Source organism: Populus alba, chromosome 8 (genome assembly GCF_005239225.2).
Source record: "Populus alba chromosome 8, ASM523922v2, whole genome shotgun sequence".
Classification (NCBI taxonomy): Eukaryota; Viridiplantae; Streptophyta; class Magnoliopsida; order Malpighiales; family Salicaceae; genus Populus; species Populus alba.
In genome coordinates, this window is record NC_133291.1 from 10,818,593 (window position 1) to 10,841,972 (window position 23,380).

Below are 23,380 nucleotides of genomic sequence, written 5' to 3' on the forward strand. Positions count from 1 at the left end.
TGACAGCAATAACATTATTAATAAGAAGATGGGGGAAGAGGACGCAGAAAAGAAAAGAATCTGCTACAGGGGCTAAGGGTTTAATAAATAAATTATATAATATAGTTACAGGTACAAGTTAATATAAAATAAAGATAAGGTAAGTTTCAGTCACACGTCATCATCACACCAGCACAAAGCAATACGCTGTGGCCAAACCAAACATCATTCCCCAAAATTATCACTTCATTAAATCAAATTTACAGGCCATGTTTCAGCCTCTGGGTCCCTGTTTATTTCTACAGGGAGAGTAATGAAGTGAAAGAACAAAGGAGAAAACATGAAAACAGAGTCGAGCATGGCATTGAATTTCCTACCATATTTTCCCACGCTTTTATCAATTACATGCTTCTTCAATTGAAACAAAAATCAGGTAGTAGTCCTACAAAGTTACCCTTAGAGCAGTCGGTTTATTTCCTGGGTTGGTCCAGCTTTCAGGGAAGGGAGACTGCTCAAAATTATGAAAACTAGTATCAGGAACAAGTTCCATAATCAAGCATCATATGGATCCACTCCATCTATTCCCTCCTCTAACTGCATCGCCTGGTACCGGCATTCACTGCTGCAGAATGCTCTTTCCCCTCTGGAAAAAGAATTAAATCATTCAAAGAAAGCTTAATTTTACTCGTATGAGATCGGAGATGGAACTTGAAATAACACAATTGAAGTGCTGTATATAAATCATAGCAGGACAGTCAAATGCCAGAGATATTCGTATTCTTTCGGTTCAAGATTTTTACCTATCAAAACAGGAAATAGTTTTGAGATTCCCAGAAAAGGATATATGCAGGTTTACTGATGGAATATTTGTTAGATTTTTACAATTATATTACTATGTTTGAGCCAAATTTCCATGTTTAAGATGTATTTTAACAAGCTTAGCATAGTTTTCACGTAAATCATGAGGAAAGAAAGCAGAAACATGCGGGGGTTGAACTAACCTGTACATGTAAATGTCTTTTCCCTGCTCAAGATTGTTCTTGCAAGTAGAGCAGAAGCTTAAGAAATTATTAGGCGGGTAGCTTGATCCATCACCCAAAAATCTATTATTGTCTTTCTTTAAAGAACTAGAGAAGCCAACAACACCACAGCAGCTCTCGACAATGCAATTGTCAAAAATATGAGTAGTTCTAGGAACAGGCCCGTGGGTTATTACACAAGTATAATCCTCAGATAGCTCCATTTCACTAGCAGAAAGACACCCGGCGAAGACCCGGGGAGAATTAGGAGTTTCTATACCCGAATTAGCTGATCCGAATAATGATTTTTTCATTGGAGAAGGGGAATACCCAGAAGAGAAAGAACCCAATTGAGAGTTTCTTGTTTTAATACCAAATTCACCTGGAGATTTGGGAGATTGATCTGTTGGTGAAAGAAACGATGGGGGAAAGGGAGGGATTTGGATCTTTAGTTGTGAGCCAAACAGAACTGTTCTGCTTTCGGGTTTCGACAAATTGGAGTCAGTTTTTTCATCATCAAGAGCATCAACAATGCCAAGGCCAATGCCTCTGGAGTCTAGTTTGTCCCAGTGGCGCCTGGTCTCCGGTTCCGGGGTTCTAGGACTGGGGTTTGGGTCAGGCCAGAAGGGGTTTTTGAGGCCTGAGAAGGGCTTGCTATCAAGAATTGAAGTTGGGCTCATACTTGCCTCTGACGTTTCTGAGAAGTTCTTGAACGTGAAGGCGGTTAGCAATTTCGGAAATGAAGTAGGTTTTCTGAACTTGTCTGCTGGAGATGGGATTGAGCTATGCTGTGACATTAGAGCTTGCTTGCTTGTTGCTGCTCTTGATCTCTTTTTTAGCATAAACCGAATACTATAACCCCAGTGAGTACGAATATATATAAAAAAAAATAATGACTTGCCACCAAATTTAATTAAAAAATCAAGATAAATAAATAAAAATGACAGGAGATTTACCTGGAAGGATTTTTGCTTTTTACCCAGAAGTATGCATGAATTCCAGGGGCTAAGATCAAGACCAGCTGCGAGCTCAGAAATATGAAAGAAACTCTTGAATAAGTGGCTTCTTTGAAGGTTTATACTAGGGAAAGAGATGCAAAAGACTGGCGCTAGTACAGTCAAAATCACAATATTTAGTAAACCCAGAAACAACAGAGCGGAGAATAGGATCCAAGAACCCCTCTGCTTCCACTATAGCTCTGTCATCACTTCCATTTCCAAACATCAACTGAAATAAAATAAAATAAAAAAAGGAAGAAAATGATTCACTTTTTCCCCGAAGTTCTCTCTCTTTAAACCTCGATTCATCAGCAGGAATCCCTGAGTTCATAGAACAGACATGCAAAGATACCCCCAAGAGTCATGATCAACAGACCAGACGTGCATGCCTCAGACACCACCAGTGACAAAAGAAGTTTTGTGTTTTTGTTTTGCTCTCTTTTCTTTCTTCCCTCTCCTGGCTTTGCTTTCTTTCTCTTTTTATCTTTGTGTTTCTTTTTATGCGTCCTTCAACCGTATATGTCAACAGGTTTTTTTTTTTTATCATTAAAAAAAACAAAGATGCATCAAATTCAAAGCCTTGGAAACAGACAAGACCCCATAGCATAAACCCAAGTAAAAACCACAAATTACAACCCATCCATGAATAGAGTGGTGAATGATAGCCCTAGCACTGTTACTCTCTTTCCCTTCCAGTGGGTTGTCTTTTTAAAATACTTTTTGACACTTTAAACCCACCATTTCATTCTTTCCATAATTAGGACCTGAAACATCGCCATGAAATAGCAAAGAGGACAGTCAAAACAAAGAAGGAGCTCGTGGTTTTGAGGGGTGGATCTTAAAGGAAGTTATGCATGGGAGAATCGGTGGTTTTGATCAGACCACTGCCTTGCCTTACAAATGGCAAATCACGTCGGTTTTCGAATTGCCACGAACACGAAATGCTTTCTCAAGAGCCCCTCCACTCAATTAGTGAGCTTTCGGTCACGATAAGGCAATTAAAATGCTTTTGTTTATATAATTCAGATGCATAAAATAAAATGAGTTTATCTTTAGCAAAATCATCGTAACTCCAGGTCATGAAAGAAAAATCCCTCGATATTCTCCCTGAATGTTATTGTTAAGAAAAAAAAATACAGAAACTTGGAGGATAGCCATGACCTCACGGGGCTAAGCTAAGGACTCGCTAAGCCATAACCTCATAAGGCTAACGATATTCTCCCTGAATGTGAATGTGCGGGAATTGAGTTGGTTTCTAATTGATTTAGAGTTTTATTTATAAATTTTTTTGATATTTTTTATTAATTTTTAAAATGTTTTACCTGGTATAATTAAATAAGTTTATTTAAATTATATTCAGGTTCAAAAAAATAAAAAATAGAAAATAATTTATTATTTAGAAACAAAACTTATGTGGGAGAGTTTGTTATTATTCTTAATTCATTATAGAACTATTTTTTATTTATAGAATAATTAATCAAGTTTTGTGTCGTGTAGTCTTTTATAATTTTATATTTATTTTATTTTTATATATGCATGGAAAAAGAGAGTTTGATTTTTATAATCGAGATGCCTTAATATAAATGATTTTTGTATCAAATTATTGTCTTAATATAAAGATGGCTTGGAAATCTTTTTTTTCTGTTTCGTACGTGTACTAATAGTGATTCAAAAGGATGCACTGTGCATCGTTGCTTTACAAAATCAAGGACGAATTCGACGATACATACGGTTGGTAGGCGACGAGAAAATTGTAATTTGCAAAGAAATTTAAGATGGGTGGTAATTGGAAAAGAGTCTTGTTCTAGCCAGTAAGAGGCCGGTGGCTTCATCTTTGAGTTTTCCTTTCTTTTCTTTTTTAAAGATCAGATACAGCTTTGAAAAAGGAGTTTTTCTTTCCTCTAAAACATGTTGTTATTGGATATGCAGCCCTTTCCATGAATCATCAAGTGATTAGAACTCTCCCACCCCGCAACAATCATTCATCTCGCGACTACTTGTTCATGGTGATATCTTAGCACGCGTTTTCACACATCACCTCCCCTGGAGACTATGCATGTCCATGTAATAAAATCATAATATTTACAGTATGAGATCCAGTAATCTTATGGAAAGAAAGGGTTAAGTTCACATTTTATAAAAAACCTCTGGCGTCTAGATCTTCTTTCATTTATTTATCTGGTAATTTGAAGTTGCAGTCTCTAGCAGAAGTCCAGTCGAAGATTTTGAACAAGTTCTAGAGAAGAAAAGAACAGAGAAGAAAACTCGGCACGGGCACAGTAGGAGGCGCCGCCCAAAAGCTTGGTTGCAGCGCCCAGGCCCTTCGTGGGAATTTGGAAGTTAACGTTTTTTAACTGGGTCCCACTTAAAGAGAATAGACTTCTGGCCCCGCAAACAAAGGAAGGCCCACACTGGTTCTAGTCTACTACAATAATAAGTTGTGTCGTTGTCCCATGCTAGCATTTGTTTAGGTGCGTGAATTAATGGTATTAACTCTTGATGACTGAAATACCCTTTGAAAATGAATAAATGTTCTTGTAAAGCAGGGACCGATTTGGAAGTCAAGCAGAGAGAGGAAATGTGGAGGGCCCGCTTAGAAATGATGGGTCTACAGTGTGATCGTGGCGTACGATCACAATTACCGATCTCAATTTCTGTATTTTTAAAAAAATATATATTAAAATAATATTTTTTATTTTTAAAATTTAATATTAATGCATTAAAACAATTCAATTATTAAAAAATAAAAAAAAAAAAAAAAAATAAAAAATATTTTTTAAATCTTCTTTTACTGGAGAGAGGGCTGTGGACTGGCCTCTATACTTTGTTTTGTCTTCTAGTCTAAGAAAAACTTGTTACAGGTAATTTCGTTGATTTGGTCATTAAAATATTTATATTCTTTTTTATTCGGTACATGTTTACTTCTTAACTCGTAAATATAGCCTTGTTTTTGCACACACATCATGCTTGGTTGCTAACCATTTTATGTAAAGAAATAATTTAATTCAGAAAAGAGATTGCTCAGTAAATAAATAATTATTTGAATAATAAAAAATGCAAAAAGATGTACATTCTTAATGTTGAGTCGCTCTCCTGTCTGGGATTTTGTTTAATTTAGCAAACGGAGATATAACTCCATTCAAAGAGGAAGTCTCCTAGAATATTTTTTGAAAAAAAAAATTATTTTTTATTTTAAATTATTTTTTTCAGATTTTAAATTGTTTTAATATACTGGAATTTAAAATAATTTTTTTAAAAAATATTATTTCAACATATTTATAAATAAACAAATATTTTAAAAAATAATTTCTAATGTAATACTAAACGAATTCAAAATAAATAATTTTAGCATGAAAAAAAAAAGTCCCTATTGTTTTCTTCTTCCTATTTTATCAACACAATCGTTTATTAGAAGAGATTGAAGAAAGGATAGATGACATGTTGGTTTTATTTTTAGTTATATAAGAAGGATAAAGATTTATTTAAAGTGTGATTGCTTTTGTGGCTTAATCCACTTTGCAAAATGCTTTTTATATAAGATGCTTTTTTAGTATATATATATTTTTTTATATATTTTTCAACTCTAATAAAAAACAATTAAATGGTTAACTCATTCTCCTTCCAATCGACTTTATTTGTATATTTTTTTATTACCTTCCAATGGACTTAATTAACTCTTTCTTTTATTTGTATATTTTTTTAATTACCTTCCAATGGACTAAATTAACTCTTTCTTTTATTTGTACATTTTTTTATGAGTGATGCTTTCAGCATTGTGGTGAATGATACATTAAATGTTTTACAAATAAAAATATATTAAAATTATATTTTTAAAAATTATCTTTTTAGTTTTAAAAATTATTAAAAAAATATAAATTTAATGTCTTTTCAAAAAAAAAAAAAAACACATTATAACACACAAAAAAAAAAAAAAAAAACAAACGCAAGATTACAAGCAGAAGAAGATTCATGTAGCGTAATCGAGTCACCTATCCAGCTTTCAGAAAGCAAAGGGCTTGGAAAAAGTAACGCGGGGATCTTGAAAAGGGAATTTGTTCAAATTACTGGACTAGTCCTTAGACCATTTTTCAAATCACCCATAGAATTACGACAAAAAAACAGGTAGCCCTGGAGAAAAACAATTTGATTCCGATGGCTTTTTATCTGGTTCATTGAACAATATTTTTCACGTGTCTGTTTTAACGGTAAGCAAGAGGCTTGGACACCGCTTGACAACTCTTACTTTGCTTTGTTTTAAGAGTTCGAAAAAGTGTTCGGACATCAAGCCAAAAGGAACAAAAGAAGAAAGAAAAAACAAAGGTCATCGGAGAATGGCAAAGCTGTCGACTGTCGAATCATCAGGAACGGAATGCGACTGTTTAGGTATACTTACCAAAGGTTGCAGGTTGATATTCCACCGTATAAAGAGCGCTGATATTCATGGATTTAAAAATTAAAATAAAATAAACACTGAAAAGGAATAGTTGGAAACTCAGACAAAAATTCGGAACCACGCTCGGTGGGACTCGAACCCACAATCGTCTGATTAGAAGTCAGACGCCTTATCCATTAGGCCACGAGCGCCTCATCGACCGCCCTGTGCGGTGCCTTTATTATTCTCAATTACAGAGCTAGAGACCATTTTTCCCGCCTTTCTCAAGCTGCTGAATACACATCGAAGAAGATCTCAAGTCTGCTTGCCGGGATCGATTGCGATTTTGATTATAAACACAGTCGCCTCCTCTCCTCTACGTTGTTAAAGGCTCCTTCTAAAATAAGCCTAATAAATCAATGTTCCATTATCAACGAAATTTACTCTGGGTTTAATTTTTATTTAAAAAATTAATTAAATTGATTTTTAAAAAAAAATCAAAATTAGTTTAAACTGACTAGATTTGATTCGATTTAATTATTTTATAATAAAAATCAAAACTCAACTGATTCATTTTGACTCGGTTTGATTTAGTTATTTTATATTAAAAAATAATAACTATATTGTTTCTTGGTTTTTTTTTTATAATTTCTAATAGATTTGGTTTCAGTTTGGTTAAGTTTTTTTTATTTTGTTTTTTTATTAATTTTGGTTCAGTTTTTTATTGGTTTAATAAATTTTTTTAGTTATTTTTTTATTTTCTTAATTTTTTGATTTTTTTTTTCACTCCTGCTGTATTTTCCTGAAGATAAGCATCTCAAACCATGTAATATATAGTATTTTCTTTTTCTTCACTGGGAAAATTCTGTTTTATCAGATCACATCCGGCTAACAATTACATTTTATGGTGGAAAATATTAGTAACATATATATTTTTATTTTGTAAATTACAATCCTATAAAATTGCCATTATATACAATTTCTAATTAATTAATTATATCTAACAAATCCAGTTATGAGACAGGACATTTCTAATTAATTGAAAATAAATATTTTTAGAGAGATCATCGTTCTAAGTATTGGATAATTCAGATTTTAGTCGTCATTTTAATTCAGATTTTATGATTAAACCTTGCATATTAATTTTTTTTTATATAAAATGATGTGTCAATAAAGGATAAAACCCATGAATTTTAAATGATTAGATTTTTGAATAATATTATGCACACATAATTACCATATCAATTGCGATCTTGATTATGATTTCAATACTTTAACATAAATCAAGTAATTATTTTGAGTTAATTAATTTTATTTATTATTTAAAATTATATTTTTATATATGTGATGAATTAAAAATTTAAAAAAAAATTATAAAAATAACCTCTACTGTACTCCAAACATCACCTTGAAAATACATTTATCAATTCACAAGATTAAAATCAGCTTCAAATTATTAGTTATGCACAAATTGAAATCAATAAAACCTAATCCCCTTTCTCTCAACAACATCTCTTTCTCCATCCACCGAATATTTGCCTACAAACCCCTCAGTTGCACCAAGGCCCCTCAATTAACTAAATATATACAAATTGCAAAAGATTCTCCACTTTCTCTCCTCGCTATCTTCAAAGAATTAACTAAATAAAACACATATTCTTTACCAAGCATTCCCATCGAAGAGCAAGGGAAGAATTATATCACCTCGTTAACATAAAACGATGTAGAGCTTTTTTATTAAGCTAGTCAACGAAATTGCAATCTGCAAGATAGATATGACCTCCCATCTGTCAAGGATGTGCTGCGTTATATATAGGATACGTGCCCAGATCACAGATTGTAAGCATCAATCAGATTATACCCTTGTGAAGTTTTTGTTGAACTTGTCGAACATGTTTCTTACCAATTTAATTATAGTTAATAGGTTAGATGGGGATGTTACGGACCCACGAGATATCGTATCTAGCTAGTTGTTGAAGGCTCTATCTTCTTTCAACATGTTCTGTAATTGAATCCTTGTTTTATAAAGCATGTCTTCTCAAAACAAATTATGGTACTGACTGCTGATGTAGCTGATACCCCATTATTAAATTCTTAGAGAACTCTTAAGCGCATTTCACGGTTATTGACACAGAGTACTGTAGTGATGCCATCATCAATCCTTGCTGAGGAAACGGAGAACGATATTTCATCGGAAGTGATTACTCTACGTCCTTATAAGGAATCCGATGCCGATGATTTCTTGGGCTATGCAGGTGATGATGAAGTGACTCGATTCACCCGGTGGAACACTTTCAGTTGCAAGGAAGAAGCCCTCGTTTACATCAAGGACTTCTGCATTCCTCATCCATACTGCAGGTCTATATGTGTAAATGATCGTTCAATTGGATTTGTGTTTATCAGACAAGAATCTGGGGATGACAAATGCAGGGCAGAACTCGGATATGCTATAGCCGCTAAGTATTGGGGGCAAGGTGTAACAACTAGAGCGTTGAAGATGGCAATCTCTGATGGGCTCAGGTCATTTCCTGATTTGGTTAGGCTTCAAGCTAGGGTTGATGTGGAGAACAAAGCCTCCCAAAGGGTTTTGGAAAAACTGGGTTTCCTCAAGGAAGGGGTGCTGCGAAAGTATATGTATCTCAAAGGTAAATTTATAGATTTGGTTGTCTATAGTCTGTTATCTACTGATCCCATGCCTTGAAATATTGTACTTTCAGCTTGCTTTTACATCCATTGTTGGACTTCTATCATGCTTGCTTTCGGTCAACATGCTTGCTTTGCAATTTCTTCAGACCTCAAATTTTTTTGTTAATCTTTTGTTGTTCCCAATATGAAGCCAAGTGACCAAACGGGATGAGCAAAGGGAGATAACCAATCCCAGCAGTGTCATTTAATTTTTAGAGACTGAACCTAACGCCACTGCGAGGGCCATGGATTTGTTATTTAATTAATCGAAGCACATGATACCTTCCCGGCCGTTCTCACTGTTTGTATCAATCCCAATTTGTTCTGTTTATAAAGCTACTTTGACCTCATCCTAGCTGCTTCGAGGAATGATCATAAGCCCGTTTCTGAGCTCAACCGCTCTGGATAAATAAACTATTATTCCAGAGGTTAGTCAAGAAAACGATTGCCTTTATGTTTAAGAATTTTCTTTAGCAAAGAGAATGACTTCCAACTGCTCTTGATAAATAAACCATATCCCGCCACAATTAGGCAGGTTCCTCGCAGCATCTGATTACATTTATTTATTAAGAGATGACTCCTCTATATTTGTACGCTAGTTGATCCGATACTTGACTTGCACGCAGCCATTCAAAATCGGACCGTATATATAGACATGAAATAATTGAACGTAGCCAGATTGTTAGCCTGTATCCTCAACATCTTTCTTAATTTGTCCAAATCGAGTTTGTTATTGGCTGTCTTTATGGATTCATCAAGGATCTCCCTTCGACCCTTTAAGCTCTCCGATGTTGATGACTTCCTGAAATGGGCCAGTGATGATAGAGTGACCCGTTATCTAAGGTGGAACTCCATTACCTCTAGAGAAGAAGCGTTAGCACATCTGGAAAAGGTTGCCATACCCCACCCGTGGCGTCGGTCCATATGTCTGGATGATCGTTCAATTGGATATATTTCCATCTCCCCGGAATCTAATGACGATCGATGCAGAGCAAGCTTTGGATATGCATTGGCTGCTGAGTATTGGGGACAAGGAATAGCCACAATTGCGTCGAAGATGGCAGTGTCTAGTGTTTTTCAAGATCTTCCTTATCTGGTTAGGCTTCAAGCTCTTGTAGAGGTGGAGAATAGAAGTTCTCAGAGGGTACTGGAAAAGACTGGGTTTGTGAAAGAGGGTCTGTTGAGGAAATACGGGTATTGTAAAGGTGAAATTAGAGATATGGTTGTCTATAGTTTCCTTTCAACAGACTTGGTTCTGTAATTGATTGACAGATGGTCCTTAATAGCGATCATATTATCCTTTGCTGAACTCACCTTTCCTTTTCTTTTTTCTTTGTTTCGATGTTAGAATCCTTCCCATCTTTAGCTATGAAGAATCTCAAAGCAAAATATAAGCAATTACAATATTAGATGTAAGCAAGATTATGTCAGCTTGAATTCAGAAAATCTATCGAAGAGAATTTCGCTACAGTAACCCAGGAGTTCAAACTCAAAAGGTACGAGTTCGCAAGAACAACCAGTTAAATAAATATATATAAAAAGGAAAAGTTATAACTAATTGGATGATCACCTAAAGCTCAAATCTTCCCTCATCATCAGTGTACGTAGAAAAACTCTTCAGTCAACAGCATCAAGCCACCTTTGAGGTGATGCCCCCTAAACCTAAGATTGTTATTCCCCGGACAGCTGCGATGAGCCCTCCTCTTGGATTTCTAGTTATGCAACTCTGTTCCGAGTTATGAAATTTCCTACTTGCGGGGATAAAGAAAGGTCAAACAAGGTGGCCATGACATTAGCACCTCTAGCAGCCAGAGGCGTTCCTTTCTATCCAGAAAATAATGCACTCCTTGGTCTCCACTACAAGCAAAGCAAAATTGACCCTGTTAAAGACTTGGGACCCCAATTTTGTTTTCTTTCATGCTTTGGTTCCAGACAATTCCTTGTTGTCACATACTATCTGTCATTCAAGCACTAGCATTTTCTTCTGGGCAAACTACTGCTTGTCTGCTTGATGATGCTTCAATCATTTTAGACATCAAGTTCCTAAAAGAATTACCAGGAACCCGAAGCTTCTGTTCTAAAAAATTATCATATAGGTGAAGTGTACAGATGGAGCAAAATTCTTTCACATCAGACTTCTTAGAAGAGGGTGGTGATGAATTCTCGTATCTCACCTCGGCCATTGGTTCTCTCCTACATCGATGATTTCATGGTTTGGGCTTCGGATGAGAAAGTTGCTCTTTTTTGCTCTCGGGAACCTTTCCCTAAGAAGATGCCATGAATTACATGGAAAATTCTGTTCCACGTCCATGGTTCAAGGCAATCTGCCTTAACAACAGGCCTATAGGTGCCATTGTCAGAGACAAAAATTCAGGCAACGATATATGTAGAGGTGAACTTGGCTATGTTTTGGCCTCCCAATAGTGGGGTAAACGGTTTGCAAATGGTTGCTAAAACTATATTTATTGAGTGGCCACATATGGAGAGATTAGAAGCGTTGGTAAATTTATAAAAATTATAGAAAAAATTAAAAGTCTTGGGTTTTGACTATAGCCCTACCCCGGATTGCTACAGTGGTCTTTTTTTTTTTTTTTTTTTTAATTTCACCCTTGTAAGATTAGAGTTAGACCAGGATTAGTGTGGGCTAAGCCATGTAAATATTAGAGTTATACAAGACTTTTTCTCACGTTTTACGGCTAATTACATCTCCTAGCAATAATAAAAGAAAGCTCCGGATTATTATAGTTATAAAAGAAACTAAAAGATTGAAGGAAGAAAAATATTAACTATCCCTGTTCACATAAATTTATTTTCACTGTGGAACCTATAGTACTTTTTTTTTTAATTGAATTTTATTTCTTTGTAATTTAATTCTTCTAAGTTATATTAGCATGATTTAATTTGTATACTCTCACATATACAAAGTGTTGAAGAATATTTCAATAATGAATTATAAATGAATTTTAAAAAATATAATTTTAGATTATAGTTATAAATAAATTTAAAAAGGATTAAATTTAAAAAAAAAAACAGATGTTTTTTCATCGTGAAAGAATAACTTCACTTTGGTTTCTAAAGCTTCAGCTTGTGTTTTTGGTCCCAATTATTATAGTATTTTATGTTACAACCTCCAAATTCATTTTTTAATGTTGCAACCTTTTAATGTTGAGATGAGATAAAGTGATTGGTTAATTATATTTTGATAAAATATTGATTTTAATTATTCATCTTTATTATTAGAGTTCAATGGAGGCGATGTTCCTTTTAAAAAGTGATTGGTCTATAATATTTTTTATCAATTTACTTTTTGTTTTTCTAACGGTTAGATGATGTTTTGTAATTTAAAATATTGAACCATGATTTTTCAATCATTAAGATAATTAAAAAATTATCTAACTGATAACATGTCATTTATTAAAAAAATCCAAAGCAGATAACAATTTTTTTTTTTATATGGAAAAGGGGCAAATGGGCTCAACCCTTTTCTTTTACTTTTCATTATTTTTTTAAAAAAATAACTAAAGCCCTCTATTTTATTTTTAAAATTTTTTTTTTTAATTTCTTAAAACAATAATTAATGTTTATACTTTATAATTCTACAAAGATATTATTATAATTTCTCTTTAAAATTTTTCTCTTTTATTTTATATAAATAAGGTATATTCAGTTATTTACGTGATGTATTTATAAAAATAAAAGATATTTGTTCTTAGAGAATAAAATTAATATCTAAGATTAAATAAATAAAATGATAGTTAATATAAATATTCGTATATGAATCTATATTTTATTTTTACTATAATATCAACTTCTCATCTTAATATTTAATAAATATTAATAATTTTTTTTAATTTATTAATTACATTTATCAATTCATTCTTTTTTCAATTAAAAAATATTTATGATACTCGAAAAAACATGTTATATAAATAGTATGACAGGTAACGAAATAGCTCTTGTTTCACTATACAATCAAACAAACAACAATTCGAAATCAATCCAATTTTTTGAAATTAGTTTTACCCCTACCACTACCATTCTTCTCGTGTACTTGCAATGCACACTATAAATACACACGAATTCTAAAGTCTCCCTCCCTCCACTCTGAAAAATTTAAGCAAATCTCTTCCGATAAACCTCTCAGCTTAATTTCAATGGATCCACTCTCAGCTCTCCGTGACTTCACCATCCGCGGTGACCTAGACAAAATCATCCGCTTCAACGACGAATTCCGCTTCGGCAATGAGTACACCTTTCCTTGCTCTGCAAAAACTGTTTACCGTTCCAAGCAGGGCAATCTCTAGACACTAGAAACCCTAGTTTACTGCATCCAAAACACCAAAATCAAGTTCACCGAGTACTTCCAAGACGCTCTCGCTTTAGGCATCCCTGCCGTCACTTACATCGACTGGAAACCCGTCAAAGAATACATATCTGGCAAACTCCCCTCTACCGACTCCATCGTTTTCCCTCACCCTCAAGAATCTCAAAACCCTAATCTTAATTACGGCCCCGATGATCCCATGCTTCTTGATTCTCGTGTCGATGATTCCGCCGCTGCTGATAAGTTAGAGAATGAGAACGAGAGTGTTGAAAATCATATGTCTTTGATTTACGCCAATGAGACGCCGTTGAAGGATAGGGAGTCGTTGTTGGAGCGTAAGAGTAGGGATTTTTATGGGGTTTTGGTTGCGTCTACTCGGCGTGAAGAGGAGAGGCAGAGATTTGAGAGTCAACATAGGAAAGATGGGTTGGTGGCGAAGTAGGTTAATGGGAGCTGATGAGAGAGGAATTGGGTATGGTGGTGATGAATTGGGTTATGATTCGTCAGCCAAGCCCAAAATGCATTTGAAAGGTGGGATTGGGGAAGGAGTGCCCATAATTTTGGTACCTAGCGCGTTTCAGACTTTGATTGCAATTTATAATGTGAAGGAGTTTTTGGAAGATGGGATTTATATACCTACGGATGTGAAGGTTAAACAGATGAAAGGGCCGAAACCAGAGTGTGTTACAGTGCAGAAGAAGTTTAGTACTGATAGGAATAGAGTGATGACGGCTTATGATGTGAGGGATAAGCCGTAAGCACTTAAAGCTGATGATTGGGATAGGGTTGTAGCAGTTTTTGTGTTTGGGAAGGAGCGGCAATTCAAGGATTGGCCTTTTAAGGATCGTGTTGAGATATTTAATAAAAGTAAGTGAGGTTTGGTTTTTGTTGGATTCAATTGGTAGTTATATTTGGGATTTCTACTTTGTTGGTGATTGGTGTTGGTTGATTCTTTAGGTTTTGCAACAGATTCTTATAGTGTGATGTAGTTTTTTTGGAGTCATATTTGGACTCGATTGGAATAACATAAATTGTATAAACTGATGCAGTTATTGGATTTTTCATGCGGTTTGAAGATGATAGTGTGGAGTCAGCAACGATTGTGAAGCAGTGGAATGTAAAGATTATCTCGGTGAGCATTTTTCCCCTTTGATTATATTTGCTTTGTTGGGTGGCCTTTTTTTGCTTTTGCCCTGTCTCTTCCACTTCAATTGCTTTATGCAGATTAGCAAGAACAAGAGACACACGGATAGAGCTGCAGCATTGGAGATGCGGGACATATTAGAAGAATTTATGCGATCACACACTTGAAGCATGCAGAATTTTAGAAGTTAGCATCTTTTTTTTTTCTTCCCTTAAATCCTATTTATGTTTGCATATCTTTGAATTTTGCAAATCTATATCAAGGTATCTATCAACATGGTTGTGCCATATGGTGAATGCATTATGTTTAGATGGTGGGTTAAACTAATTGATTTTCTTTGAAGCATGTGCTGTTAGTGTGCTAAACATTGCTCCCTGAAAGTATCGGTTGTAATATTTCATCCATATGCTTCACTATTATTTGCAGCATATGGATGGAATATAGCATTTATGGTTAGATAGCATGCCTCTCCAAGCAAACCTTTTTTATTTTATAATTTTGTTGATGGTGATGCCTGAAATACATGCAGGAGCTATTTTCTGTTTTCTTTTATTTTTCTTTTTCTGGTTTTTCTATGATATTGATCTTATAGTTTTTGACTGTGTCCCTGTCCTTGAATAATATGTCAGTGCAAAAGTCGGCAGTGACATAAACAAGATACTTGTCCAAACTGGAGCAATACGTAAATGTACTGCTAATCATTGTATGGTACGACCTGGAGATTTTAATGAATACCCATTGATATAAAGAATAGTGGAGATTCCATACTGATTGTTGGAGGAGATTAATTTTGATTGAAGTGAGTGGGTAACGTAAACAATTTTATCCAAACCCATAATGGGCTGAATGATGTTTGCTTGATCCTAGTTTCTACGAACATTCAGAAAAGAAGAAAACTAGAGTTAGTTTGATGGGTTCACCAGCATTATCATGGATATTTTCAAAAACATGGTTTTTGGATGTGAGTTTTGAACATATGCTAGATCCCTTGCGCAGTTAGCAAATTAGCTTGTTCTTCAACAAGCCAAACTAGAGCAATTGAACTAAAGAAAAAACAAGAAGGGCTGGACTGAATTTGCAACCGCTTGAGCTAGGAAGCCCTGCTCCATGCTTTTTCAAGGTGATTGGCTAGTATAATCATTCAATCTGAGTTTTGATGTTGCAGTTGGCTCCATTCACCAGCCTCTCCTAAGCTCTAACCGAGAAGCATTGATTACTGTAGGTAATGCAATTGGGTCTGCTTTAGCTGGGGCCTATAATTGGGGCTTGATGTTCTGCATCCAGAGCTTTGTTACAAATCAACATTGCCCACTGAAAGATTAGGATATTTGATAGCCCATTTGCTTTTCTTCATAGTTAATAGATTTAAAAATTATAAAGATCATGCTTGGAGTCTTTAATTGTGCTAAGAACAAGGTTTTGTTGAGACATTCAGTTTAGTTAAGTTAAAATACGAACAGGTTTTTTGGATGGTTTACCTGATAGCTAATTTAATTTTTACTTGCCAAGAATTTGGTTGTTCTCAGTTCCTAGTCTTTTTCAAGATTGGAGCTGGAAGACTAGTCTGCTATGGATCGTTTTATAAATCTGTATTTTTAATATGATTTGAGCTTTGAAAAGTTTTTAGTGCTAGAGTGTACAAAGAAAGCCATGCAAAGTAGGCTGTGAAATTTACTGTATCTTTTTTTGGGAAAGTTTTGTCAACAGAAACCATTCTGTAACTGACTACAAGCTGGGTAATGTGCAGAGGTAATGAGAAAGGATAACAAGCATTCCTTGCCTGAATATGTGGATGTTATGGTCTCCTGTTTGTTTCATTTTGTTCAAGTTATCTTCCAATGGTGTGTTGCAACTGAGAGCTGGAGGCTTTGGTTTTTGCAGGAGTGAATCTGACAATTTGAAAGGCAGGGTTTACAGCACAAGGTCTGTTCTAATGATGTTTTTCCTCTTATTTTTCTTTATGTAGTGATGTAACCTACGGTATTAGATTGAGGAACATGACTGACATGGTTTGTTTCTTAGTAGGATATTGACTTCAGTACATATAAAACTGTCAAGTAAATTCCTTTCATGAACTTCTTGATCGCTCTTCATTATTATGTTATTCGTTTCCATCCTTTTTAGCTCAGCATATGTTCGGCTCCTTGCAAGTGACAACTTTTAAACTCTCTATCTGTTTAACGTGCTCCATGCATAGAACATAAAAAATCTGTCTGATGTGCTTCAAGCATGGATCATATAAATGTCTTCTTGGAAGGGAAGAGAGCAAAACATCTCCAGCAATACAAAACTACACCAATCTCTTAAGATGTCACAAAAAATAAACAATACATGCACCCTCAACCAAGATGACACTCGGTAATATATTATAAAATACAACAAAGACCAAGAATATGCAAGATGCAAGGTTTAGTGAAAGGTTCTGACTGCCTGATCAGAAAACCTTTGTGAAGGCTGAACCATATGAAGCAGCAAAGAGAAGGAGGAGCAGTAAAGGGATTGAGAATTCGATGGAGCTTGCACCTGATGTTCCATCTGTTTGTGTTGATGGTACAGTTTTGGATCCAGTTCCTACACCAGTGAATGTCACCACGAGCTAGTTAATAGAAAAATAGAGTAACAAGATAGAAAACCTTTTCTCAGGATTTATTGGTGTCCTTGACCAACCATATGGTGGTTTTCATAGCAAGTAATCATATGCAACAATAAAGTATGGGTGAAGAGGCATTCTGATTTGTTTAAATATGTTACTTTCAATTGCAGTGTTTGCATTTTATGCTGTACCTGAAGGGGAGCTTGGAGCTTCTGATGTTCCTGCAGGTGAGGCGGCTGGAGAGGCACCTGTCCAATACAATGATGAGTCAGCATCTGATCAGAATGAAAATTTTGAAACTGTGCAGTGATATCTTCGTGGTTATATAAATTTTATCTTATTTTTTTTTATGCTGTCTCCCCTAGCTGTTGTGCTGGGAGATCTAGCATCTCGGATTTTGGCACAGGAGTTTTGACAGGGAAATTCAAAGGAAGTTGAGATTGCAAAGAGAGAAGTGAATCAAATTCTTTCTTACCATTGCAGCTGCTAATGGGTGGAGTCTGCACGTTGCAAGCACCAGGTAAGGCTATAGCCTGAGTTTGGTTGACATTGATCCCTAGTGATGAGCCGCCACCATTAAGAACTTGGCACAAGCACTGGGGTGATGAGCGAACAACACTAGCTAGCTGAGTGCAGCATTGTGAGGATGGAGTTGAGGAGTTCCCTGTAATGTAATTTAGGCACGGTGACAAGCTGATAAGAACACTTGTACAATCTGATTGAGCCATGGCTCGTGCACAAAGCATGGTCACCAGGACCATGGCCACATCCATTGACATCGCTGTGCGGGCCATTGAATCTCCAGTTAGGTGATGGAAATGCTCGTGGAATGTGAAGATCTCTTGGTAACTATTATGTTTGATTTAGCTTGATGGGGGGAGGAGAAAGGGATACGGTATTTATAGGAACCTGATGCAAGATTAGGCAAATGAGAAATCGGTTATGTGGGTGACCAACCCGTCCTAATTTCCTACGGGTTATTATTCAATGAACTAGGTCAGCTTGGACCTGAAGATGTTCAAACCTGAACATGGGAGGGTTCTGAAGTTCGGCTATGTTGGTAACCAACTCGTCCTGTCTGACTATTCGACAGGGATTGGGAAAAAATCTCCCAGGAGCAGCTTAGACGTACAAGCTGTTCAAAGCGGTGACTTTTTAGTTTTTATCGGCTTGCCATGCCCCAAGAAGAAAGCATAACGTGTTTCTGACTCCACCTTTACTGGATTTTGGCTTCGCACCCTTCCCTTTGAAAATCAAGGAGACGTGGTTTTGAATGCAGAAAATTCTCGTGGAAGAAAATCAAGGAGGCTAATTGCCCTCTCAGAATCTGACAACTGTTGGTCGTCTACCTTCAAACCTAAGAAAAAGTGATGGTTGTATCTTTCACAATGAGCGGGGATCAAACTTTGTCCAAGAAAAAGTATGGCGGCAGCTATGCTTCAAGAAGAAAAAATTATGGTGGCAGCAATGCATCTGCCGTGTGACCAGTCCTCGATACTATTCTTACACGGTTAGAGGGGTGGGGTTTGGAGTTCTTGTCCATCAATTGGTTATATAATGCTAAACATTGTTGATGATGTTTCAAAATACTAAATGCTTAAAATAAAGTGTTTTGTGGTTAAATATCTGTTGCTGCAATATGATCCAGTCTCCATTTTCAATATAGCCAAGATTAATGTAACTCAAGGTAGGAGACCAATTATTTACAAAAGGTTTTTTTTTTTTTTGGTTGAATTTGAAAACTTTTAAATATTTAAGGTAGTATTTATGTGAGAAGAATAATGATTAAGAGAGCCAAGATATTTAAAGAGTGCATGGGTTCAAAACCCTTTATCTAGGTAGTTTAAGAAATAATTATATTTATTGAACCTTGTTTTTTTATTTGGATGAAAGGATTGAAGAGTAATTTTCATTCTAAGTTTATTTATTAGGAGACAAGACATATTAGACTTTTGAAGACTTTCATGCATTTAGAGATGGGTTCAAGATTTTCATGCATTTAGACATTTAAAAAAAAATATTTTGATACATTTTCAAATAAAAAACACTTTAAAAAAAATTTTTGCTACCACACTCTCAAACATCCCCTACAAACAGAAAAAAAATCTGATAACCTAATATATTTTTTTTAAAAAAAAAAGTAATCCCATTTTAGATTTAGTAACCGTTTTATTTTATGGAAAATGATTTTTTTTAAATTATTTTCAAACTTTTCCATGTTTATTTACCGTAAGAAAAGTTAGTTAAGGAAAAAATATATTCTAGTCAAAGAAATATTTGACTTGATTTTCAATAAAATATTTTTATTTTATTTTGAATGGAATACATTTTCTAAAAGCTGAAAAAAATAAAAGAAATACCATATTATTGATTAATTATATCAAATTTAGTCATTAATTTTTTATTGCAATATATTTTGTTTTGAATTTTTTTTTTTAATTTTGTCCCTTAAAATTTAATGTAATTAGATTTTTATATCAACTTTGATCCTCATTCTTTTAATTATTATTATTTTTTATTATTTTTTTAATTGAAATTTCTTTATCAATAAGATTTTATCTTCATTTTTTTATTACTATTTGTTTTATTTGAAGTAATTTATGAAATTAAGATTTTGTTTTCAATTTCATCATAATCCAGCTTTTTTTTTTATCTATGAGATGTGGTCTATATATTTTTTTTCAATTTATTTTATTTAAAATAATTTATGAAATTGAATTTTTTATTATTTTCATCCACCTTCAACCTTTTGACTTGTGGTACTCATTCTTTTAATTGATATTTTTTTTATTTGAGATAATTTATGAAATTGATTTTTTTTTTTCAATTTCATCATCCTTCAACCTTTTTTTATTTAGATTTGGTCCTTATTTTTTATTATTTATTTCATTTTAAAACAATTTATAAAATTGAATTTTTTTTTTAATTTCATCATCTTTAACTTTCTTTTGTGTCAGTTTTGGTCCTCGTTCTTTTAATAAACTTAAAAATAAATTAATAAATTAATAAATTAATAAATTATTTCTCAGTTTATTTTTCATAATACTACTAAATGTTAAAAATACCTTACTTTTTAAAAATTATTTTTTTAATGAAAATCACTTTACAAGAGAAAATCAGGAAGGAAACAAGTACGTTTTTAGAATAGATACAATATTTTTCGTTTCGGTGCTGTCCAAGACTAAGATGGGCTGTAGCTGGATGCCCATCATGTAGAAGCTGAAACATTAATGATACATCACGAGGACTACAAATGAGCTGGCCCATAAAATTAGTCTGCCCAAAAATAAGCACTGCAACTCAGAACGGATCATAGAGTTGTAAAATGCCCACTACAAGATATTGGACTGGGCTTAAGTGACCTTACTTTAAGAATTTATATATAAAAAATAAAAAGAGTGAAGTGGGCAAATGCTTGTAATTATTATTAGATGGAACAAGTTTATATGGACCTAACTAATCAAATTGCAAGTACCCATTGTAGCGGGGAAAAATAATATTGATATTCCATTACATTAAACAATCTAATTGATTAGATTTTAAGTATGAGTTTTGTAAGGCTACGGAAGGTCCAGGGCTTGAGTTTGTCATAAGCCCGACTAACTGAATACATAAGCCCAACCCATTTACCGAGTCTCAGATATTTGTGCCCTTCTCTTCCGCCCAAACAAAGTTTGAAATTATAGCTTCCTCGAGATACTTATTTGATATAGTGTTTTTTAAAAAAATTCAAGAAATAATTTTTTTTATTGTTTTTTAATTATTTTAATATCAAAAATAAATTTTAAAAAATAAAAAAATATATATTTTTTAAATAAAATACACTTTAAAAAGTAATTCTAATCACAATTTGAAACTGGCTATAAGTGACTAAACTAAATTGGATCCAAGGAGTTGAACTCGTTATGAAATTGATATAGCTAAGATCACTGCTTCTGACTCAGTTGTAGTGGGCTGACATTAATTTAGAACAGGACTTCTAACAAAACAAATTGGATTCCAGAGGACACAGGAAACTTGTTAAGAATTTGTAATCTTTTGATTACTACTTATTAGACGAAATCAAGACTTTCTGCCTTGCAAAATAGCCAGTCATAGTTTGACACTAAATTTAGGTAGGCCCGTCTTCTGAGCTAGAGTGCCCAGGTCAAAATAATATCAAAATCCTTTCTTAAACAAAGGTAGTCAAGGTAGTTGAGCTTCAAATCCACGTGTGCAGTTCCCTCCATTCCCTTCACCCAGAATCCTCCCTCTATAAACTCCCCCTTCCACCACGCAAAATCTCAAGCTCCAAATCTACTTCTTGCTGGTATTATGCACCATAATTTCCTTCACTCTTCTCCAACAAGCATTGATCCTCGCTACAAGAACACCCATTCCCGCATGGAGCGTTTTGTGCCTTCTCCATGTACGGTTCCCTTTCTGGCTGTTGCTCTGGCAGTACTCTTTGTTTTTCCTGTTTATGGCCAGATCAATGCTGCGTGCACGGCTTCGGTGCTTGCTACCTTCGCCCCATGTATGAGTTTTCTTACAAGTAGCGCCGCCAATGGTTCTTCACTGACTGCCGGCTGTTGCGGTTCACTTAAGAACCTGACAGGTGATGGGATGGACTGTTTGTGTCTTGTTGTAACTGGAAGCGTTCCCTTCCTCGTACCAATCAATAGAACTTTAGCCATCTCTCTGCCTCGTGCCTGTAACATGCCTGGCGTCGCAGTCCAATGCAAAGGTACTTATTACATTAAGGATTCTCTTCTTTTTAATAACTAGATGTCCGTTATTATATCGACTTCTTCTGAATTATTATTGATCTAAAAGCAGTGAAAATGATGATATAAAATTTAATTTCTCTTGCAGCCACCGGTGCACCAATTCCTGCTCCAGGTATGCCTTTTGAACTACGATGATCTTTAGAAGCCTTTCACCATTTAAGATGATCTTTTCCTTTCTTTCTTTTTTTCTTCAAGTGTTTGGTTCAATTCAGTGAGTTGTATGCTTATACTGCTAGTCCTCAAGGTAACCAGCTTCAATATTCTATTAGTCATATGCTCCATTCGTTTGGGTGCATATATATATAATACATAATGATTTGAGTGTTAATACAAAAGGAATTATTTTCCTTGATGAGCAGCTTCTGTTGTTCCTGAACCAACTCCATCCGCTCTACCACCAGCATCTGACACGACACCTCTCCTGACTCCACCGTCATCGACTGGAGATTCTGGGGCACCGGCATCAACTACTGGGAGTCGCCCGGTTCTAACTCCACCATCAGCATCAGTGCCCTCCTACAGCCTTTCACCATCTCTTCTACTATTTGCATTAGGATTTGTACTTTTCAAGTACTACTACTAAATGCTATATATATTTCTACTTTCTGCGGTATACATTTGTTAAGAAATGGTCTTTTGGGATTGTGGGCTTTTATTTTTTGAGCTTGTTAAGTCGATTAAAAATCATATTGGGTGATTATTTATTGAATAATTTGTCATTTTTGTATGAAATTTATGTACTGGTGAAGATTAATAGGCGAGTATTATGGTTAAGGAAATTCTGTTCCTTGGTGGCTATAGATTTTGGATTCCTGGTGTGAGAATTTGGTAGGTTGGTTATGATTTTGCATCGCAGTGACACAAAGTGGTTCTAAACAGACTAATGTTCATGTTCATGTTCATGCTCATGTTGATGAACAATTGAGGGTCTGCGGATGATTTTTCTGCCTTGCTAAATCAACATCATTACTGATTACCAATTCCTCACTCTCAGATTCTTGGTTAGTAAATTCTGAAAGCAGAGTAGAGTTTTTCTGGTATTTTTATTTTTTTCATACCAGGCTCTTTATGGTCTTCTGCATATCTTTTTAATCCTTAAAATCAATGAATAGTAATTCAATCAAATTGCACTGCTGTGATCTCCATTATCTCTTCCTCCGAATATTTGATGATACAAGGCATAAAGTTACACGTAAGCAGCTGGATTGGCGTAAACACAATCAATTAACAAAGCTGGTCCTGAGAGTAAAATATCTTCAGTATAATTTAGCCCCCATATTGACGCTCGAGTGAACTGGTAAGGGTTCAGAGTAAATAAATAATTATTATTTTTTTTTTGTAAAATGTAAATTCAGAGAAATTGATACTTGAACAAGAAGACGCTGCCGTCCAGTACACAAAAACACAGATTGCAAGGGCATTTCCGTAAACTCGTGAAAGAGGGAAAAAAAAATCTCCATTCCCGCCATTTCAATTCACTCCCGTTATAAAGGAAGC

At 34.7% G+C, this 23,380-nt stretch overlaps 5 protein-coding genes, 1 non-coding gene and 1 pseudogene across 7 annotated transcripts; 4 read left to right on the plus strand and 3 right to left on the minus strand.

Annotated features, from left to right (window-relative positions):
- Positions 1-207: 207 nt before the first annotated feature.
- Positions 208-2,597, minus strand: LOC118056193 (FCS-Like Zinc finger 8). 2 transcript variants are annotated; one of them, XM_035068342.2, is made up of 3 exons: positions 1,955-2,597; positions 981-1,850; positions 208-622 (listed from the first exon to the last, which is right to left on the minus strand). In XM_035068342.2, the coding sequence occupies exons 2-3, from the start codon at positions 1,838-1,840 to the stop codon at positions 532-534; spliced, it is 951 nt and encodes a 316-aa protein (XP_034924233.1). In that variant the 5' UTR covers positions 1,841-1,850; positions 1,955-2,597; the 3' UTR covers positions 208-531. The 2 variants fall into 2 exon arrangements, with proteins under 2 accessions (XP_034924233.1, XP_034924241.1); XM_035068350.2 differs by having other exon boundaries at positions 981-1,828; positions 1,955-2,584.
- A 3,910-nt stretch (positions 2,598-6,507) lies between these two features.
- TRNAR-UCU (transfer RNA arginine (anticodon UCU)) lies at positions 6,508-6,580 on the minus strand. Its single transcript has one exon. It is a non-coding gene; the product is annotated as a tRNA-Arg (tRNA).
- Positions 6,581-8,015: 1,435 nt separating this feature from the next.
- LOC118056206 (uncharacterized) lies at positions 8,016-9,348 on the plus strand. Its single transcript, XM_073410681.1, has 2 exons — positions 8,016-9,013; positions 9,205-9,348. The coding sequence occupies exons 1-2, from the start codon at positions 8,515-8,517 to the stop codon at positions 9,210-9,212; spliced, it is 507 nt and encodes a 168-aa protein (XP_073266782.1). The 5' UTR covers positions 8,016-8,514; the 3' UTR covers positions 9,213-9,348.
- Positions 9,349-9,497: 149 nt separating this feature from the next.
- On the plus strand, positions 9,498-10,387 carry LOC118056215 (uncharacterized). Its single transcript, XM_035068372.2, has one exon. The coding sequence runs from the start codon at positions 9,799-9,801 to the stop codon at positions 10,312-10,314; it is 516 nt and encodes a 171-aa protein (XP_034924263.1). The 5' UTR covers positions 9,498-9,798; the 3' UTR covers positions 10,315-10,387.
- A 2,640-nt stretch (positions 10,388-13,027) lies between these two features.
- Positions 13,028-18,739, plus strand: LOC118056226 (protein CDC73 homolog; annotated as a pseudogene).
- Positions 16,734-17,908, minus strand: LOC118056235 (non-specific lipid transfer protein GPI-anchored 26). Its single transcript, XM_035068388.2, has 3 exons — positions 17,590-17,908; positions 17,306-17,362; positions 16,734-17,092 (listed from the first exon to the last, which is right to left on the minus strand). The coding sequence occupies exons 1-3, from the start codon at positions 17,906-17,908 to the stop codon at positions 16,956-16,958; spliced, it is 513 nt and encodes a 170-aa protein (XP_034924279.1). The 3' UTR covers positions 16,734-16,955.
- Positions 18,740-21,398: 2,659 nt separating the features above from the next.
- LOC118056244 (non-specific lipid transfer protein GPI-anchored 20) lies at positions 21,399-22,703 on the plus strand. The gene is made up of 3 exons (XM_035068401.2): positions 21,399-21,840; positions 21,969-21,995; positions 22,243-22,703. The coding sequence occupies exons 1-3, from the start codon at positions 21,429-21,431 to the stop codon at positions 22,464-22,466; spliced, it is 663 nt and encodes a 220-aa protein (XP_034924292.1). The 5' UTR covers positions 21,399-21,428; the 3' UTR covers positions 22,467-22,703.
- Positions 22,704-23,380: the final 677 nt, after the last annotated feature.

Bases quoted from the DNA above. Each gene is read 5' to 3' on its own strand.
- LOC118056193 (XM_035068342.2), bottom strand. From the start codon at position 1,840: ATGCTAAAAAAGAGATCAAGAGCAGCAACAAGCAAGCAAGCTCTAATG. The intron at 623-980 runs GTTAGTTCAACC...TTCTTTTTCCAG, and splicing joins AAAGACATTTACATGTACAG to AGGGGAAAGAGCATTCTGCA.
- LOC118056206 (XM_073410681.1), top strand. From the start codon at position 8,515: ATGCCATCATCAATCCTTGCTGAGGAAACGGAGAACGATATTTCATCG.
- LOC118056215 (XM_035068372.2), top strand. From the start codon at position 9,799: ATGGATTCATCAAGGATCTCCCTTCGACCCTTTAAGCTCTCCGATGTT.
- LOC118056235 (XM_035068388.2), bottom strand. From the start codon at position 17,908: ATGGCCCGCACAGCGATGTCAATGGATGTGGCCATGGTCCTGGTGACC. The intron at 17,363-17,589 runs GTAAGAAAGAAT...TGTATTGGACAG, and splicing joins ACCCATTAGCAGCTGCAATG to GTGCCTCTCCAGCCGCCTCA. The intron at 17,093-17,305 runs GTACAGCATAAA...TCACTGGTGTAG, and splicing joins AGCTCCAAGCTCCCCTTCAG to GAACTGGATCCAAAACTGTA.
- LOC118056244 (XM_035068401.2), top strand. From the start codon at position 21,429: ATGCACCATAATTTCCTTCACTCTTCTCCAACAAGCATTGATCCTCGC. The intron at 21,841-21,968 runs GTACTTATTACA...TTTCTCTTGCAG, and splicing joins CGTCGCAGTCCAATGCAAAG to CCACCGGTGCACCAATTCCT. The intron at 21,996-22,242 runs GTATGCCTTTTG...CTTGATGAGCAG, and splicing joins TGCACCAATTCCTGCTCCAG to CTTCTGTTGTTCCTGAACCA.